General features: G+C 41.2%; 1 protein-coding gene across 1 annotated transcript in view; it reads right to left on the reverse strand.

Annotated features, from left to right (window-relative positions):
* The window catches only part of rbfox3a (RNA binding fox-1 homolog 3a), a gene marked incomplete at both ends in the record, with an annotated part of 189,894 nt that extends 168,928 nt beyond the window's left edge, over window positions 1-20,966 (reverse strand). The window contains one exon of the mRNA XM_083904022.1: window positions 20,942-20,966. Within this exon, the coding sequence (XP_083760148.1) occupies window positions 20,942-20,963 (22 nt within the window). The remainder of the gene's footprint in view (window positions 1-20,941) is intronic.
* Window positions 20,967-21,971: the final 1,005 nt, after the last annotated feature.

Genomic DNA, 21,971 nt, shown 5'->3' on the forward strand with positions numbered 1-21,971 from the left:
TGTCCAAATGAATGAAAGGGTTGGGCTAGAGGCCTTAAAAGTGTGTGTGTGTGGTTACTCTGAGACAATTTGTTTTTATGTCATTTAATCAAGGTGGCACAGTGGACAGCAACGTGTATAACGGCAACGTGCTCTGACACAGCACTTCCCAAATATATGTCCTGCTGCCTTCAGACAAATGATTTGGGTTTAATAATCTGAAAGACGAGTTTGCTCGCGCAGTGTTACACAGCTGCGCGGCGACACACGCTGTTAAAAATCACTCATTTTTAGATCACATCTCGCGGCGGATAAGTGATAGAAATCGTCGCGCGTGGAGTTTGCATATTCTCCCCGCGTGAGTCTGTGTCTCCAGGTGCTTCCACTTCCTCTAAAGACATGTAGATTGGGGATTAAATTGATCAGATTAACGGACTGTATGCTGACTGTATGTTGGCCTTGTGATGTGCTCGAGCAGGGGTGTCAAACTCTATGGGTTCGGAGCACAGCGGGGGGGGGGGGGGGGGGGGAGACACCCTAAAAAAATCCTAGCTAAAAGCCTGTACTCCGTCTCCCCATCTATACAATCACAATTTCAAAGAAAATAAGAGTGAGATATAAACAACTGCAAGAAAGTAGGATAACGGCATTCCTAGACGTGGGGATATTTTCGGGTTTGTTGCGTTACGTTATGGAATGCACACGGACGTATAAAGCCATAGTCCATGCACTTGCGGTCTGCACGGACTCTGTATACCGGCGGGCCAGCCTAAGTAATCATTTAGTATTGCTTCGAGGGCCAAATATGATTACACTGCGGGCCAAATTTGGACCACAGGCCAGAGTTTGACTCCCTTGTGCTATTGGCTGTAGTTTCGCTGCTTCAGTCAGACGTGGTCAGCTCCACTTTCCCCTGCGATAAGCACTTCCACCAAAGCTGTGGAAACATTCTTTATCATTGTATCAACTGAATATGTTACCTTGATTTTTTTTTTTGCCGGTGCTGAACAAGCTTTAACCCTAATATTTGCAAACTTATTTTTAAAAAATGTTGTTAGATTCTAATAAAATAAAAGCCTGATATGAAAATAATACATGTTGTCAGTTCCACACACACAACAGATTCAGCATCACTCCAGCAAGCCCATAAAGAAATATGCAACAATGGAACTTATATATAATACTCATCAGCACGACCCAAACTGACTGGGCAATATTCAATAACAATATGGCAGTGGTGGCAGACCTGAGTATTGATCGGACAACTACTCTGCAGACAAAGCAGATGAAGTGAATGTTAATAAAACGGCTCCTTTGCACAAAGCTGCCAATGAGGCTTTTGCTCCTTCAATGCCAGCAGACACAGAGATGCACAGGACAAAGTAACGGACAGACGGGTAGACGCACACTCTTCACTCCACCCTGACATCCTTGGCCGCCTGATAAAGAAGGACCTAGAAAGTCCTTAGCAGCCAGTGTGTGGTGAGCCACTCAGAAACAAGTGACCCTTCCCATCAAGCCATGGAGAATATTGAAAAGATTCAATTAAGGATGCAGAGTGATGGCAGGAATAAGGAGCTGTGGCGGTAGCGCGGGGAGACTGCCACTCACGTCAGCTCCACTGCACACCGACAGATAGACGGGTGTCAGATATATTAGGACAGGTGTGCAGGTGGAACCAGTAGTTTAAAAAGAAGGCATGGGGGTTGGGGGTAAAGCGGTGAGACAAAGCCTCCCAAAGTTAACGGGAGTCTCTTCTCCAGGGACTCAAAGAAAATCGGGAAATTACAGGGAAGTCACTCACCTCTTCAAACTCGACGCTGACTGTAACAGTGGAGAGACTGAAAAATGTCCCTTTACATCTAAAACGGTATTTGCTACTACACTGGTGCAGGTCGTCCCCCCACTGTCAGTTTCAACTTATGTGTGAAAGCAATTCTTGACACTTGAAACAAGTGTTACAAAGAGAGTAGCAGTGTATCAGACGTGCAATGAACCTCCACACCCTTTTGCAGCGCTTTGCTTATGACGAGCCGCGTAGTGTTATTATTAGTATTTATCTAATGAACATATTCTATATGAGTATATATACACTCACCAGACACAATATGATGTACAAGGGCTATATGATTTGTGGAATATATCTAGTGAAAGTAGCAGAAAATTATATTTTTTTAAGAGTCAAGGTTCAGGATAATACTCACTTTGAATTAGACTCAAAAGTGATGATTTATTATGACAGGCAACCATTAAAACATTAACTCTTCTGTATTTAATTGTAAGAATGTTCATTTAATCCATTTTTAAATTTGGATTAAAGTTATTTTTTGACAATTTGCACTTACAACAATCTGGTTGCACCAGATTTAGCTGAAAGCTAATTTCCATCTGTAGTCTTTTGACCATGAAATACAACATAGAACAATCAAAGAATTGCAATAGCACAAGCAGTGCAGTGCGTACAATCATGCAGGTGAGGAAAATATTGTCCGTAAAGTCTGCTTTCTGCTGTCCACAGATGTTAATAGTTAAAGGTGCCATATGTAAGAATGTGGCCAAAAACGGTTACTACATTAAAATTTAAAATACCCAAATCTTTTTGGTTTCGTTTTCTGACATAACTGGCAACCAGTGGTTGCTCGGCAGCTGAGACTCTACTGACTGCAATGATTGGTAGACGGTGGTAGGTGGCGCCACATGAAAAACATGATTTCAAAACATAAACGCGATTTGCAGTCTGCAAAAAAAAAGAAAGTAATGCTAATATTTTGGCTGTACTGTTGTTGTTGGTGAGTTCAGTTTGTTATATGAACATTATTCTTGAGTCTCTGTGACATATTGGGAGGATTTTATGGAGGGTTGTTTTAGATTTATTACATAATGCACCGTTAATTGTCTTTCTGGCCAGTCTCCTCTGACCTGTCTCAGTGATATTGTCACTGTCTTTGATCGGCAGATTGAGGAAAAACCTGCCCGTGTACAACAGTTGTGCGGCAATGAGCCTTAGAATTTCATGTATTGCAATCATGCTGTGCAACACGATAGCGCTGACAGATAATTGCATGGATGAGAAGGTGAACATGTATCCCTAATAAAGTGCTCAGTGAGCTTACATGACTACTTTAGGGTCACGCTTTGCAGCACCTGACAAAGTGCATTTCTGTTGTTGGTCGGTGAAAGCCTACACACACACACACACACACACACTGGTGCAGGAGAGAGTTTTGGCATTTCCACATGATATACTGTACTTTTCTTCAGCTCGTCCAGCACCTGTAACGACACGGCACACTGCCGCATGCACAGTGTCTGCCACACTTGTCTACTGCGAGACGAAGAAATGGAGAATAATTCAAGACAACGGGACAGACTCATCTCAGAGCATATATATGTGGGGCTGTACGGGCTCAGATACTCCGAGTATCTCAGTACTCCGAGTTAGACATTTTGTGGAGGCAGTGACCCGCACGCACCTATAAGCGAATAGAGGAAGTCCTGAAATGTACACACAAATGTGTGAAGTGACAGGAATAAATGCAAATGTAGAAGGAAAACATACATTCGCCTCAGAAAAGAAAAGCAACAAAAGATAAAGGGAGGTGTAATTACAGAAAGAAAGACGGACTGGAATGAACAGAGTGATTTGAATAAATCAGATTTGCCAAGCACTGATTTCTTCTCTCTGTGTCCAAACAAGCTGATGTTTAAAATGGAATTCCTTCTAATTTAGGCTCCGCTTACCTCGGCCTGGACTCAAACACCAAGTCTCAATACTCCAATCCCCCATGGGACTCCGACAGGAATCTAATTAACCAAGATCAATATTAACACCATCTCTCTCTCTCTCCTCTCCCCCTATATTTTTCCATACCTGCATTTGAAGTGGAGGGGAAATTCATTTTTCCAGCCCAGCGATATACTGCCACAAAGGAGGAGGAGGAGGAGGAGGAGAGCCGGGGGGGATTGGGATCACAAATTATGGGGGAATGAGCAAGATGGAGGTGAAAACAAAAATAAAATAAAAAGTATTAAAAAATAATATAAGGTATAAGAAACATAGAAAGGTTAGAGCAAAAAATAAAAAAAAGCCTGTGGCCTGAAATGGTGATAGGAATCAACAAGCATAAAGGGCTCGATTGGTAAATGTCTCCTTTCTATTGTTTCACCACATGCAGATGCTTTCAATATACAAAAGCAAACACTGGTAACTGAATCAACAGCTTGATGGTGTTTGAGGGCAAATGTACTGTAGGCATACAGCCAGACATGGAGCAATTCTTTTTTTTTTTTTTGTAACCGCCTGCTTGTTCTCATAGTAACCTGGAATCGCACTTGTCATTTGACTTCTGGAGTTCATCTGAGTACAACAGCTGCTTTATCGAGCTGGCATCGGTGTGTGGACAGCGCGCATATGACAAGCATGGAATAGCACGAATGGGTAATAGGTATGAATATGAATATGGTTAAGGTGTCTTTGTCTATTAAACCGGATGAAGATGAAGTCGATGGCTTCAGAAATGAATTTGTGATCGTATCCAGAAAATTGGGTCTGGACCATAGACTAGTCAGGCAGTTAAAAACCGCAAATCTCCAGGCTTAACAACAGGAGTTTGTTTTGCAGCCGGCTTCATTTCTAATTTATACCCAGACTATGTTATGGATATTCTCCATGGAGTTTTGCAGTTTACATATGACAAACTCAGTGATAGATTGGCAGGGTAAGAAGTGTTAACAGGACGAGAATAGGAGGATATGGAGGATCCAGGTTTCTCACCCAATCACTAACTGGAGATTATCTCCTGCTGCGTTTTCACTCGCTTGGACGTCATCCAGAAAGTTGACAGCGAAGCTGCAGGAGGATCTCCAGAGTGACCTCTGTGGACATTTTTGTTTGAACATACACTACCGGTCAAAGTTTGGGGTCACTTAGAAAACGTCCTTATTTTTGAAGAATGAATATAACATTAAATGAATCAGAAATACACTCTATACATTGTTAATGTGGTGAACGACTATTCTAGCTGCAAACGTCTGGTTTTTAATGGAACATGCACAGTACATGGGTGTATAGAGGCCATTTCCACTGTTCTAATGGTACATTGTGTTTGCTAATCGCGTTAGAAGGCTATTGGATGATTAGAAAACCCTTGTGCAATGATGTTAGCACAGTATTTTGAATGAAAATCATTATTTCTAATCTTGTCAATGTTTTGACTATATTTTCTATTCATTTTGCAACTCTTTTGATGAATAAAAGTGTGAGTTTTAATGGAAAACAAAAAAAAATTGTATAGGTGACCCCAAACTTTTGACCAGTAGTGTACAGCTCCAGTAGTATCCAGAGAATGTCCGAAAGCAGCTTTAGAGTGGAAGTTAGACAGTTAATCATAGATATAGAAAAGTTTGCATGCACCTGAAAACACATTATAAAACAATAATTTACTTCCCTGGTTGACTTTAATTATTACAAAACATATACAAATGTACTTAATCTGGGCAACTTTTAACATCTGCAAAAAAAAAAGGTCAAGTCAAGTTCATAACTGAAATGAGTCAAATACTAAAATACGAGGAAGACTGACTTCACCGTGTGATTTATGATCCCTTGCCTTAGCATGTAATCAATGTTCTTCAGTGTCTAATAATTCAAAAAAAATATATTCCATTTGTTTGACTTGCAGCGATGACACCTGGAAATATTTTTTAAATTTATTTGCCATCCTGACAGGAAGTAAAATGTTGTGAAGCAATGCATGCACTTACATCAAATCTTCCTTCACGGCAGAAAGGTGAAATATATATTAAAGTAAGGCGGAGGGAGAAGAGGAGTGATGAAGATAGTACAATAGGAGAACAAAAGAGGATGGGGAGGAAACAAAGTAGAAGGGAGTCGGACGAGGAGAGAAGGGAAGGGAAGGGAAAAAAAGAAGAAGGTGAGAGAATGGGTGTTGGGGGAATTGTGGAGGTAAAGAGGGCAGTGTGGGAGCTGCAGTATGTGAGCCCTGGAGCCCTCCTGCTCCCCTCATTAGCCACAGTGGTGATCTGGGAGAGTGATCAAAGGCTGGGTGTGATCAGGCTGGCACACAGCTGTCACACTGTCACCACCACAAGGAGAGGCTGAGAGACAGCGGCACAGAGGGGAAAGAGAGGGAGAGAGAGGAGGCTGATGGTTGTGTGGAAGAAGAGAGACAGAATAAGAAAGGGAGAGGACAGAGAGAAATCGAAGAGCGGGGGGGGGGGGAAGAAATGGGCAGGTAAGAAACAAACATGAGGAAAAACAAATGTGGAGAAAAGGGAGAGAGAGACCTGCCAGGAAGAGTGAAAGCAAAGATAAAAAAAAGGGAAAAGAGGAGAGGGAAGGAGGCAATATGGATAGAAAACAAATGATGATTGTGAGAAATAAGGACATGAGAAAAGGAAGGACAAACAAAGTAAAACTAGAAATGACCGAAGATAAAAAAAAAGAGAAAAGTGATGGAAAGGAAAGGTGAGAAGACAAACTAAATTTGGGTAAAGAGAAGAAGAGGACATTCATCACATATCAACCCACTCCCTCTCCCATTGTCTCCATCTGCCTCTCCACTGCTTCCCCATCACTCCATCCCAACCAAAGAGATCCACGTACGTATAGGACACCTCTATCCTGGAAAGCCCATCTCTCTCTCGCTCCCCCCATCAGTCCCACACCTCTTCCACTGTCCCTGTCCTAATCACTCTATCGTCCACCTGAAGAAGTGAGATGGCAGGTGGAGGAGGTGGTGGTGTGACTGCTTTAGGAAATGAGAAATGGGGGAAGATGAAGCCCTGGTGGAATAGTAGAATGGAGCAGGAGTAGAGGAGAGAGTAAAGAATAAAGGGGAAGAGAATGAGAGGAAGAGAATAGGAGGAGAAATGAGGAGGAGAGGGACACGCATGGACCCGGAATCATTCCAATTCACTGAGATCTCATGGGGGAAAGAAAGGGCAGATGACTTTTCCAGACATTGTTCAGTTGTCACTAAATCTCCATCTTGTTATATGGAGAGATTGGAAAACACTGACAGAAAGTCAAAATGTTTCACTCTATAAAGAAAAAAAAAAAGAGAAAAGGTTTGTTGTCTCTGCTTTGACTGAGTAACCCAATGTAAACTAGAAGTGCCAAGTCCATTAAAGTCATACACATTGGTTGGTACAGCATGCAGTTAGTGGAGCCACTTGATTTAAGTTGTTGGGTTTGTTACGCGATAAATTACACAATAAATGTCTTGATACAACTCGTAGTTTGCTTACGCAAGCCTCCGGAAATCAAAAATCTGAACATTAACAAAACTAGAAAAGCACTCAGAGAGCACAGACCTCCACCAAGGCAGCTCAGCCCCCCACAAAATAGAGATAAAAAGAGTGATAGCGTCTTTGGATTACGCCCGGAATGTAATCACTTGTTCTTGTTCCCATTGCGGACATTTCCTGAAAATTTCATTCAAATCCATTTTTCATCCAAATCTGATTTTTCAAGTTTCATCCAAATCCAAATCCAACAAACTCCGGCAAAAACATATACCTCCTGGTTGAGGTCAATTGTGCTCAGATATGATAGATTTGCAAAATGGTACAAAGTTGTGAGTTATTTAGACAATTTAGCTGACACAGATATGTACTGCACCTTAAAGACTTTCCATCTATCCATCGTGAGAGTTAAGCCACTCCCCCTTTCCTGTGTCTGTTTTGTGATTGACAGCATATGCTCTGCTTTGTGAAACACATGTTGGCCAACTAAAGTCCTGCCTGAAGTTGATGCTAAACACGAGCCTCCATCGTCCTCAGTGTGTGACCTGCTTTTGTTGCACAACACAAATCCATGCACATCAACAATTGATCAAAATCAACATAAATACATTTAAATGACAATATTGTGATGTATGATGTTGAAAGAACACATCGGTGCCATTGTTGCCACAGTCATTAAGACCTGCTTTCTGGCTCCTCCTCATATTTGTGTTTCAAATTAATTGTTTTTTTGTGTGTATTATTGTTTCCCCCCTGCTTCTGTTTTCAGTCTACTAAATGAGCATGAAATAATTATCTGGAGCCGACCTGTTTTCATATTAGCCAGCAGTCATTCCCAATGCAATCTCATAAAATAATCTGAATAAATCAGGCTTTAAAAAAAACAACAGGCCGCTGTGTGCTTGGCTACACTTGTATTTCAATGATCAATCAATAAGTTAGAGGACATTTGTTGACAATTCAACAACCAAACTTTACAATACTGGCTTTGGAAAACACTCTGAATGACCGTGCTGTTTTCGAAAAAAGTTCTTTAAATGTCGGAAGAAAAATAAAATAAAACAAAATGTTTGTCTGAATATATAGTGCTGAAATTTAGAAGGGGGAAAATGTGCTTATACGGACGTTTTACACAACATAAGGCACATTTCTGTTGAATTGTGATGAAGGTCCTGACACCAGATGCTGAGATTCAACACTTATACACAAATAAAACTGTGTGAAGTCGCGGGTTAAGGAAAGACCACAGTGCTCTTTAATATTAAAACAAAAAGTGCAGGTTTTCTCTTGGAAGCCAATATTTGACGATTTGATTATATAAGGAGGGGACTATGGGGGGGGCTTTTCTCCCTCAACATTAATTATGAGCGTCTTCACTTAGAGGTCAATTACTGTAAATCAAAGTTTAAATAATAAGCACATCAAAGTCTTGGTCAGTCGTTGGCCTCTGCTGCCTGATCAAACAGCTCCATCATGTTTTATGTTCACTTTATCATATGCTGGAGCGACAGAAGGTGAAGGCCTCTCTCTCACACTCTCTCTCACTCGGGTATCAAGTGTGTATGATAATGTGGTCGCACTCAGAGCGGAGAGATTCATTGAAAGATAACAGCTCACCCAGTTGACTTCAGACATAGTTTTGAGGACCGAGGAAATTCCTCTTCTTTTTTTGAAACTGCACTTGCCGTTACCATGGTAGCTACAGTGTGTTTTATTGGTTTGTAAAAAGACAACTCTCTGATGTGTGATGACTAACTGTGGCACTGCACTACAGACTAGTCTCGCTCGACGGCCGCTTATCCCGTCGACTTTAAGCCTGGAGTATAAACGGAGTCATCTTTGTTTCTCCATCTGCAGCTTTAAGCTGCATAAGGAAGCACAGGCGGCAGGAGTAAATATCACAGCACTAGGGAACAAACGGCAGACATATTCTGTGCCGTGCCGTTCCGATAAAGGACATTTGGTTCAGTTTGCGGTGCGATTTCACATGGATTATAATCAACACTGAGGATGAAAAAAAAAAAAGTCCATCATTTACTATGTAGATGGATGAGGTTTACACCAACAGTGTCAAACAAAGTGGCACAAATGCAATACATGTGCTATTACGTCCTTATGCAGTAAAACACACATATAAACAGGAGAAGAAGACGAAAAAGACAATAATTTATGAGTTTAAAGGTTATTAGACAATTAAAGCAAGAAAAACAAACCATTAAACAACAATAGGAGGCTACGCGTATGATGTTCAACATATTGTTCCAGACTGAAACATATTAAAGTTCTACCAAAAATGCTTTTTAAAACCAACAGTAGATGCCAATAAATGTAAAAATGTTCATACCAAGAATTTGAAATATCCTTAGTTGCATATTTAAAGGCGCCATATGTAAGAATGTGTCCAAAAACTGTTACTAAACTCAAATTCAAAATATCTTTTGGTTTCCTTTTCTCCGCCATTGTAGCTCAAACGTAACTGCCCACCCGTTGTTGCGCGGCAGCTGAGACTCTACTGACTGCAATGATTGGTAGACGGCAGTAGGTGGCGCCACATGACATAAACATGAAAAAAACATACTAAAGTTCTACCAAAAAAAATTCTAAAACCAACAGTAGATGCCCATTAATGTAAAAATGTCCATACCAATAATTTGAAATATACTTAGTTGCATATTTAACCAGTGTGACAATCAAAAAAACCTGAAAGTTTAATGACAATATTGATAGCTAGCTCTCCTTCACTAGCCAAAGACAAACAGGACCTTGATTCTTCGTCCAACAACATGTCACAGCACATCACGTTTGCAGCGTGTGCCGTAAAACAGTTGTAGAAAACTGCAAGTGAAGCTGACTTGGCTGCTCCATTGGGGTTGAGCTGTGCCTAATTAGTCCTGATGCTAATATGAGCTAATAGGTTAGCATAACAAGTGGGAGACAGAGAGAAAGAGAGAGTAAGGCCCCGACTATATTAGCATACTGAGAGCTAATTAACAGGCTGCTGATTAAAGGAGAGACCAAAGTGAGACTGAAAGCTATATGAGGAATGTTTACATTGATGTTTACACTTTACAAACTAGGACGCAGCGTAAACTGGAGCCAATGCTAGTTTACATTCTCAGATAATAAAACACACACAAAGATACACACCATGAATATAAGCTAGTTAAGCTAATGTCCTTTTCTATCCATCCAAATTAAGGGATACAAGATGGAGTCGCCACATATTTAAAAATACAACCCATTTAATATCCAAATATCAAATAAGGTTGCAGTGCATGTTTTTGTACAACCACAGTAGGTTGTTTCCCTGTTGGAAAAACACAAAAACTGGATGAGACATAATAATTATCATCTGAAGGACCTGCAGCTGCCTGTTTTATCCATTGCTCTGTCCTTATTTACTGTCTCTAAATTGTCAAATAACTACAGATAACACAACTAGATTAAGCATTTTAATTTACATTGTGAACTTTGAAGACATCAAGCACACCTCAGCATTCCCTACAGTGTCCCATCGCCTTCTCCCTCACTGTTCAAATGTCGACAGAGTGTTGTCGACTGTATTGGACAATAGACTTTCCATTAAAGGCCTTTGCATAACCATGAAAGAGTGTTGCATGAAAGACTAGAGGTTGAGCAAATATTCAATATGACCTTTTCTAAAGGCCTGTATTCCAATAAATACTAATTTCCTGTTGATCTAACTAGGTCCTGGAGTAATTTGTCATCATCAATTATTGAAGGGTGGGGGGTGAGGTTGGGTATGGGGGGGGGGGGTATTACTTATTAAGCAGTTCTTTAATTTTGCTGAAACAACCCACTGGTGGTGTACAGTCACGCTACAGTGACACATTTCCACCACAGGGCTTTACAGAGAGAAGGATCATGTGTTAGCTCAGTGTCGTCAAATCCATGTGAATGTAAACAACAAAAAAAAATGTCAGTGAAGACGTAAATGGGCAAACATAGCAGATTTATTCATTTTCTTCTGAAGCTTTCTTCCGTTTGTGGGTTTTATGGTCTTGCGGTCGCTCCATAAAAAGAAAAAGAAACACTCAGATATCCGTATTTCAATCTCACATTCTGCTCATCGGATCAACTTGGACTTTGAAATCAGCTGTGCCGGTGGAGGAACGCGGTGTAAAATGCAAAGCCGTTGCAGAGAAAACTGATTCCTCCAGTTACCGTATGCTATAAATTTCACTTGCTGTTACCATGGTGACCACCTCTCACACCCCGGCTTCCATAATATACTGGAAGACTATACCATGAATGGTGGAGTCAAATAAGGCTATGGAAACGTTGGCAGTGTGATTGTAATTAATCTAAAATGAGCTTTAGGAAACGGCGAGAGGCCATAACAACTGTGGGGAGATTGATGTCGCAGGAGAGCAGCGCTGTGGAGGAAATGGCTGGCTTCAGCAACTTTGCATTTATAATACAAAGACTTCTCACACTTTGTTCATAATTTGAACTAATTTCTCAAAAGGTTTGGCACGACTGCCACCCATCATCTCCGCCCCCCATTCACAACTTAGTTCCCCTGCCTGAGAGGAGGAAAACAGAAACATGGCATCCTCCTCCTCCTCCTGCGTCAGTAAAACCTATCTAATGCAGTCTTCTCCACCAACCCCGCTCTCCCTGACCCCATGTGTTCCCAAAAGTGGCTGTTGATGCATCACCACCCTCTCACTTCTTCCAAAACATGCAATTTGGGGATGAATTAAAAGTCAGCGCACCCCACACTTAGCCACAACCAGGTGGAGAGGGAGATCCCGAGGCTCTGAATAAACAAAGCTAATTGGCCGTCACAGCACTGTCACACAGAAACAGGAGGCCCAGTGTCCTGATTAACACCCAGGGAGAAGAAGTGCAAGGTGTGGATTTATACAAATACAAATCAATATAAAAACAAACAAGAAAATCAGCGCTGATGCCCTATTGTTTCTGAGGGGACTCCCGATTGTTCACCGCTGTGTGTTACTGAAAATCTACAGTGTGGTTGTGGTGTGTGTGCCGGGGAGAGCAGATGAGCAGATGGGCAACTCATTCAGCCTCCAAATCATCCCACCCAGATACAAAACGAAGCGTTTAACGTGCTCATTTGTGCACACTGTCATCAGACCCCCTACAACAGCAGAGGAAGTCCACAGATTTTGATTAGCCCAGCTAATCCGGAATCACAAACTAAGCAATCAGCCTCCGTGTGTGTGTGTGTGTATGTTACGCCTGAATTTTTAATAAGGATAAAGGATACGATAAGGATCCTGTCTGACATTTATTAAAGCGATCTTTCTCTTGAGCTGTTATACTGGGGCCTTCTACATGGAGGCATAATTAAAAAGGTAATGATGCTGGCAGTGGCATTGCTCAAGGGCTGCCCACCACTATCAGGGCAGCCAGAAATGTAGACACAATGTATTTCAGCCTGTCTCCTCACAGTCCATCCTCCAGCAGCTAAGAGCATATATTACCCCCTACAACCTCCTTACGCCGTCCAAGTGGTCCGAGAGTCGAGCGGAAAGGTGGGAGTCCCAGATAAGGCCTTATCTCACAGTTAAAATTTTAATTGTCGTCCTCACTTGGCTAAGTTTCTCCCCCACCTTCACTTCAGTCTTTAATGAAGATTAAGGAGTCCCAACAAAAGCCTTATCAACATGACTGAGGAGGAAGTGAAGGAGGGTCTAATCAGGTGTAGCCTTTACACACACACACACACTTATAGTCGTCATACTACGACAAAAATCATCAAAAATGACCAGTGAGTGAACATTTTAAAGATATTATGTTTACTGCATGGTCAATGGTGGGTGATCACCTGTGTGTTATATTCTGTTGACTGGCAACACCTCCCCGCTCTGACTATGAGTGAGGTTTTACATCTCTTTTTTTCCAGCTCAAACTTGAGTTTATCGACCGGAGTGAGGGGGTTCATACAGATGAACAAGGACGGAAAGTGCTAGTTCTCAGGTTTTACAGAAAAAAAAAAAAAAAAAAGAAAGAAAAAATGCCTCCACTCTAAACCCCACAGGAGTAATGATGCTCTAAAGACAACATAAGTCAGAGTGGCACAAACATGGCATTGTTTCTTCATCACAAATGGACTGCTTTTCCTCGCAGTTCAATACGACCAAACAGAGTGGCAATCCTTCTCCAGTGAATTAAGCTGATTGCATCACATCAGTTTCAGTGGACTGCTCTAAAAGTTTATCTTCCGTGCGTATGAATAATTTAGCTCTGAGTGGTAACCTCCTGTATTTGGATCGAGAGGCTCGTGAAAAGTAAGGTGCGCTAAATTCACCGGGGCTACAGCTGTTTCGTATTTATAGACGTGTGTGTTTTTTTAACAACAGTTCCCACAAGTCGTTAAAAGAAAATGACAAAATACATTGTTGGCAAATGCCTGTGTACGCAAAGATTATTTTTCCTTTAAGTACACCCCGTTGGAAGGACAGCGTCTTATTTGTATTTACCTAAAAAAGAGGTGCAAATTGGTGAGTTATTGAAAAAAACAAGTTTTCTGCAGATTATATTGCGCTAATAGAAATTTTGGTAACACTTTATATTAGGGGACACATATTCACCATTAACTAGGTGCTTGTAGCATAGTAGCCCTTAATAATAAGCATGTATCATGTCATAATAGAGGTAGAATAAGGTTATGTAGAATAAGTTGTTAATATGTGCTTAATGATCACTAATAAAGGGCTAGTATGCGACTAATATATGTTAGTAAGCGCCTAGTTAATGGTGAATATGTGTTCCCGACTCATATTTTAAGTGTATAATATGATGAGACAAGCCATCCCATTCCAGCTATATATGCACTGACCTGCATGCAAAGGACACAAATAAAGATGTAATGCAAGTAAGCGCGCTGGTATAATTCCATGAGATGCAGCGTCTCAAATCAACGGCTCTAACAGAGGACGTCTCTTTAATATCGGCGCCTGTTAGACGTCGGCCAATCAGAGGGGAGAGAGCGCATCCCGATTGATATCCAGGATTCAATCCCAGGGCACAATCACGCCTCCATTAAAGCCGCACTCGACAGCATTTATCAGATAGGCGACACTTCTTTCATTAAAGTCATATTATCACATACAGTATGTTCACACACACACGGGCGTTTACTGTACACGCACACATGGATGTTAAAGAGAAGAGGAAAGAGCCATATCAGCAACACACACACACACACATTCCTACGTCTTCTCTCCCCAAAAAATAGGAGAGGAATTTACACCAAATTAGGGCTAAGTGGATGTGACAAGTGAGGAGATGAAGGAGATGAAAATCACACTGTGTGTGTGTGTGTGTGTGTGTGTGTGTGTGTGTGTGTGTGTGTGTGTGTGTGTGTGTGCATGAGCTTGTGAGACATAATGCCTTCTTCAGTTTCTCTCTGATATAAGTTGGTGGGGATATAAGTAGAGTCCACACACACACACACACACACACACAGCGGTGTATTTGTGTGTGTGTGTGTGTGTGTGCTCCACAGTTCTCTCCATGTGCAGTTTAAGGCAGCAAATGTGAAGCAATTCACTAATAACCGGCAACTCTGCATCTGCAGCCCGAATCCCATACGGGTGTCATATGCAAAGTGCTTTCCACTGAGCAGAAATTACTCCCGTCTGCCCTGCTCATGCTCTCTCTCTCTCACTCTCACTCTCTCACACACACACACACACACTAGATGGCCAAGAGGGATGGAGGGAGGGAGGGAGGGAGACAGAGAAAAGCTGACTTAAACATTTTTCTCCATTTCACAAAAGTAGCTGTGCTGTTGTCAACATGATGAATGAGAGAATAAAAAGAGAGAGAGGGGGCACAGAAAGAAAAAGGGGGGAAGTTGCGGAGGAGGTGGAGGGGAAGGGGGGGGGGGGACGACGACGATGGAAGTGTCCGACCTGAAGATGTGACACACAGCTGTTGAACAGATCAAACTTAATATTGTTTTAAATAATTTGGTCTTTATTTGGTTATTTTTGCACGACGACTATTCACACTTACATCGCACACACACACACACATCTATGTCCCTGTCCTGCTGCTGCTAACTGAACAGGTAAGGAGTGTGTCGGTGTGTGCCACTGCGTCGGACTTGGCACACGGAGAGTTGACCGACTGTGTCCGAACATAATGAACTGTAGAGAAATGTAACGGGAGAAAAGTCACGCGCCGACAAATGACTGATGACTTCATTTTTTTTTATTAATGGATAGACTGTATTTATATCTCTGATTCTGGCGTTGTTGTTTTATCCATGAGTGTACATGCACATTTGGAAAGGTTCAGCGGTTTTCACGTGATCCCATTTGAAATCGGCTTAGTGTTTTTGGTTCATTGGAATAAATAAAAGGAAGGAATCTGGAAGGAACGTGAAGAAAACAGCTCCAAAAATGGAGTGAAAATATCCTCCATCCTGGTGCTAGAGTTGATCTGAGACTGTAAGTGAATCTCAGCTGTCAGTCACTAACGTCACGTTTGATTTTATTCTATTTTATTTTATTGACAGGGCAGATTGTCACGGGTTCAAGCGAGCAAACCAGGCACTGCGTGTCATCCATCTTCTATACAGTCATCGGTTTTACCTCAAAGTGTTGCCTTTTTTATTAATTTATTTATCGATCGCAATAACTTTTTTTTTTTTTAACTCTGCTGATCTTACTGAACCTCCCATCCCCGACGGTTTGCATTTTGTTTCCTGAGAACTTTACGAGCTAAAAAACAAAGTGTGACTGTGAGTTACGTCGTGACTGGCAGAGTCCAAGATCTCTGCAATTAGCTTGATTGCTCAAACCAGAAAAATGGAAACGCAACCTATATACAGTATATAAACGTGTTTCTTTTAAGCTAAGAACAATTATTCATAGGGGAACAGATATGCAGAATAAATGTATCCTACTGATTACTGATGAACATGTCAAAACTGGGGCCAAAAACCATTTACTGCAAACTACTGTGACGTCAGTACTATCTTAAAGCAGCAGAAATGACACCGATTCACTGCTCTCACATGTTTCAAAACGTTCTTTCTTTTTCTTTTTTACTACAACAGCTGATGCACCACTCTTGCAGAAAGCAGCGGAGACGGAGAGAAACAAAAAGACAAGAAAGTTAAATGTCTGGTACCACCTGCTGGTCATAGTCAGAGGAGAAGGAAACAACACATGGACACACAGTCAACTGCTTTTTTTCCCTCCTCCTCTAATGTCAGTAAGACACATATATATATAAATATATACTGTCTATCTGAAGTGCACCGTTCACAAGAATGTAATACGGAGCATTTGGAAAAACCGCGCCAAGCTTATCTGAACGTGTTGCCGAACATGTAGAGGGAGGATTTATTCACAGTGATGTTTGAAATTCATTGCCCGAGAGTTCTCCGGGGCTATTATAACCAGTAAAACAACATGAATATTCAATGCGAAATGCCCTGCTCCTCCGGATGGCCCGAGGACTCGCTGCTTGATTGTGATCCATGACAGCTGACAATCGGCCTATTGCAGAGGCCATAACCCGGGTGCTTGTGCACTGATGACAGTGTGAAGCAGCGGCTTCAAACGGAGCAGTAATTGGACATTACTCCGGCAGAGTGAGGCTAAAAGCATCTCTGCCAGTCTTTGTGCTGACATTCCTCTTTTACTCTCATCACACTCTTCTCCATTTCCCCTCCGTTCTAGCCAGCACTCCTTTAATTGTAATGGCCTTTCTGGGAGTGTTAAAAGCAGCTCAGAGACACTGGACATCACTTAAAAACACAAAGCAAACCTTTGTCATTTACACCCCCCGAGCTCTTTTCGTCTGTGCGCGTGTGGGCCCTTCACAATAAAAGCTAATGAATCCACACTGATCACAGTTTGTGTGTGTCACGTCTGCACCTGACCGGCGATATTCCTTTTGTAGAATTATGAATTTCTTTGAGGAAAAAAAAAAAAAAAAAAAAATCACCACAACAGTCTTCCCCTGTTTAGGATGCTCCAGTGTATCTGTGTTAATAATGTAAGGTTGGATTTAACGGCGCACCGGTTGCTTTGTGCTATCACCATTAAGGCCACGCTTTAATTTTTAACGAGGAGGAAACAAACTCTTACAGCTTCACTAACATTAACAAACGACTACGGGGTCGAATTCCACAAGTCAGCACAGAGCAATCAGCGCCCGAGCAATCAGTGTCACAGGTACAGTTTGAATTAGTTTGTTGTATCCGAGGATCAATCATCGGTCAATAGTCATCGCGCTGATTGTCGTGACTCAAGAGTCTGTGTTGCGTTGACCTACGCCTAAACGTCTGTCTTTATCTGACGGCAAATACAGTATGTGATAAATGTAAAATAACCACAGGAGTGAGATTAATTCCCCAACTAGGGGAACAAGAGCTTCCATTAACCTCTGGGCAGCAAGAACCCCTTAACTTAATTGGATAATTTTTGAGAAGACAAGCTTCATGAAGCTTTACAGGGTGGCAGAGAAGTGCAGGGGAGGCACCACAGAGCTAAAGGCTTTAGCATATAGAACGGCTATTACTATTAATCTGTAGAGACCACTGGCATTGTTGTTGTTGTTGTTGTTTCCAGGGAGGCGTTTTTGACTGCTGTAGTAACACGATGTCAGAACACGGGTTATTTTCTGCACACTCATTTACCTGGATTACAATTATTTTTAGCAGACTTATTTAAAAAAAAACTGTCAACATTCAATTCAAAAGGAAAAAAAAAAAGCAATGAACAAGTAAATAAATAAAGAAATGAAAAGATACAAATAAAGTGGTTGTTCGAGCCTGGAGGCAAACTCCACCCTCTGGGTGAAGCTTCTCTCTAATGGGGAAATGAATATGCTGAAGGAGGCAACATAGCAAACCTCCACAGACACAACACACACACAGAGAGCAGAGACAAAAGGGGCCGTGCTGCATAAGCAGCTGACCGATACAACTTTAGTTATACTTTTTTTTTGTCACAATCACTATTTGGTGTTTATCTTTCACTGCAGAACATGCACAGATATTCATTTGAAGCAAAACACTTTTGTTCATTATGGTTGAAGTGGATGATGATTCAATGCTATAAACTAAACTAATCTATTAAAAAATAAAGTAACCCTTTAACTCCCAAGCCTCAAAATTAAGGGTGGGGGGAAACAAATCGATTCACATAAGAATCGCAATTCTAATCATCGACAATGTTTGGGAGAAAAAGGGCAGCTATAGCCTAAGCTTTTATTGATGCTTTTATTTTTATTTATTATATTAAGTTTTTTTTTTTTGTACAGCGAGTAAGTTTTTATTTGTTTTGAATGAATAAATCTTAACTTTTGTCTTAAGTTTGCCTTTGTGTGATTACATCATTGTAATCAGTTTATTTAAACATGACATTATCTTATACAAACTGTATTGTTTTGATGCCATCATTTTCCTGAACACTACGCATTGTATCAGTTTTTTTTAATTGAGAATCGTTTGAATCGAGACTCGTATGAATCGAGAATTTTGAATCGAATCGTGACCCTAAGAATTGGAATCGAAACGAATCGTGAGACCCCCAAAGATTCACATCCCTGCTCAAAATGGCTATGCTTATTTTAACCACAAAAGTGCCAGAAAAATGTCCTCTGTCCTACAAATCAGTGATTTTTGACAATTTTTACAGACTAACTTCGAATATCTGGCAGTTATTTACAATTTACTGCAAGTTTAAACAGGATATTAACACATACATTTATACGTAAGAATTTTGAACAGTATAAAACATACAATAAACATTTTTTTTCTCAATGTGCAAAAACAGGCCAAAAAATTGAAACTATGTACAGGTGTTTTTTTCAAATTCTCTCCCCTCTAGCGACAAAGAAGCTGATTCGCCAGCTTCCTGCAACAGCTTCAGAGTGAAATTACCGTAATAACCACAATGTTGGCTTTCACATGCAACTTCTTTCGGAAAGCACAAACTGTCGCGGAATTACCGTAACGCAAAGTGCGCTTTTGCGAATGCATCATCTGCGATGCGCTCGCCGTTAAAGAGTTAACAACTGCCAGTGCATCTCCGCACATCAAACACAAAAGCTCTCGCTGTGCGTCACCAACACAAATCTCACTGTGGAGCTTCAAAGGCCTTGCAACTTTCTCCAACAATGAGCCCCTTTTAACTTTCCAATTAGCAGCCATGACATTGTAATTGGGCTGCAGAGCCTTGATTGGGCCTGGAGGCCTGTTGACGAACACTGATAGAGGCTGAACCAGGACAAGCTGTAATTGATATTATGAAGAGGGGAGGAGGAAGTGTGTGTATGTGAGTGTGCGTGTGAGTGTGTGTGTGTGTGCGCATATTATAAATTCCTGTCACTCCTTTGTCACATACGTTGATTAATTTCTGCTCGTGAGTGTGCTGCATGGTGTTTTTTAATCTATGATGCTCAGATCATAGTCTGTTTTCTAATGACAATTTAATACACATTTTTTTTTTTTAATTTGATGTCCAAATAAATTCTAATTGCAGCTTTCTAATTCCTCATCTCTTTTGTGTAATGCTCTGGCAAAACAAAACAAAAAAAAATGTGTAGCATGGACTGTGCTAAGCCCTGTGTGAAGCAAAAACAATGGATTTTACTCAGTGGATTGTTGCAGAGGCTGCAGAGGAGCCACATGGGCTGTGTATATGTCCACAGATCTAAGCTGGTTGTGATTGATCTTTCCCCCTGCTATTAGATTGGTATTGATGTGCCAGGAGGACAGATGGCCACACCTACAGCCAGGGTCACACTTCAGAAGCTCAAATTTAATCGAAATAATAATACATTTTTTATGATCAAGCTGCACGGAGGTTCGGAAAGTGAGCGCAGAGTTGCAGGGAGTGTGCAGGGTAACATTAGGAGGAGCATTTACAGCCAGCATTTACGAGTCCGCACTAAAACACACCATGCACGCACTGGAAACTGGGAAACATAACGGCAAAAACACTTTGCGTTTAAGATCCAAAAGCTACTGCGCAAAGTTCATTCAGCGCGAGGCTCGGGGTCTCAGCCAATGAGCCAACGCGTTAATAGTGGACGTTTGAGCATTCTGTTGTTTCTGCTGTCCAACAACTGCTACTAAATGCTTCACATCAGAGAGCAATCTAGACCTTTTTTTTTTTCTTCCTCAAATTCGCCAGGATTTTTTTTTTTTATCATCTTTCCTTTTTACGACGATGACGTGGGGGAACGTGTACGAGTCTATCTGTCGGATAAGGATGCAAATGTGACAAAAAGTGTAAATAATCTTTCACTGACGCTAATGCAGAACAATAGAATACCATGACCTCAGCTGTGGATGACAGACAGACAGACAGACAGACAGACAGACAGACAGACAGACAGAAGCAGGCAGAATTAAAGAGACTTTTTGTGGCATTTAATATCCATTCATTGGCTGGACTGCTGACACAGTGAGAGCACTGCGCTCAGGATTTATAGCCACTTCTAATGGGCATGCCCAGAACCAAAGCACTGCAGTCAGCACATTCTGCCTCTATACACACACACACACACACACACACACACACCCCTGGATAGCTGATGTCTGTACATGCATCAGTAAACCCACTGGATATGGGAACAGACACTCACACACACACACACGTGGTGCTGTTGTGTGTGTGATTGTCTGCAACAAAACAAGAGGTACACACACACACACATACACACAATCACTGACCTGCCCAACTGGGGGTCTCCATGTACAGCCGAATGGTCTGAAAAAAGGGACCTCTGTGCTGCCCTGTTAGACGAGCAGAGAAAAGAGAGGAAAAAGGTTAGCCATCACAAACATATTTTGACATCAAGCAGGGGCTGTTTGAAGCAAACAAGTCCAGAGAGAGACCGAGGGAGAGGAAGAGAGAGAGAGAGAGAGATAAGACAGAGGATACACATCTGATGTTTTACACCAGTGATTTTACAAGCGTGCAGTCAGACAATTGTACGGTAAAGTTCCAAAATGAGCAGAGAGAAGGCACATTTCCTTTATCAACAACAACAACAATAATAATAATAATAATAATAATGATAATAATGATAATAATGATAATCATGACTAAATTAGTCTCATGCTCATGCTAATGCTCTTCAAAGAGTGATTCTGGCTTTATGACTTCTCATTTAGCTGGTTGGAATGAAGTGTTTTCACGTGTCAGCAAAAACGCGCTCCGATTCATGCGGCGAGATAAAATACATCATCACATAAGCACAATCACGTCTGCCATCTATTCCAGCTTCTGCTTAGCTTTTCCCCGGTCAAAACCAAAGGTGACACGGTCTTTTTGTCTTATCCCTTCACTTGTCGTCTTTGGTCGTAAACATGGCTGAACTTGAAGTTGCTGAACTAAACGCAAAGTGAATAAATATGTATAAATAAAGTTAGAAGTACAGTATATCAGGCTGAATAAATGCTTCTGTTAAAACGGTTTATTTGTTTTCAGGACTCATTTTCTTACTCATTTATTAACATATAATTAGCGTATGCTTGGTGTTATCTTCCACTAATTAATTTATGTTGAAGCAGAATAAGATGTCAGAAGAGCAGCGTGCAGCTGAGGATATTACAGAACATAAAAATACATAAAGGATTTTTTTTTTTTTTTTTTTTTAATAGAACCCTGAAATGGCCTTGCTTAAATAAAAATAAATAAAAACTGCTGGTTTCTTGTTAAGATTCATCCCCAGCCACAGTGGCTTGAGTTAATATCTCA

Source organism: Microchirus variegatus (genome assembly GCF_963457635.1).
Source record: "Microchirus variegatus genome assembly, chromosome: 17".
Taxonomy (NCBI): domain Eukaryota; kingdom Metazoa; phylum Chordata; class Actinopteri; order Pleuronectiformes; family Soleidae; genus Microchirus; species Microchirus variegatus.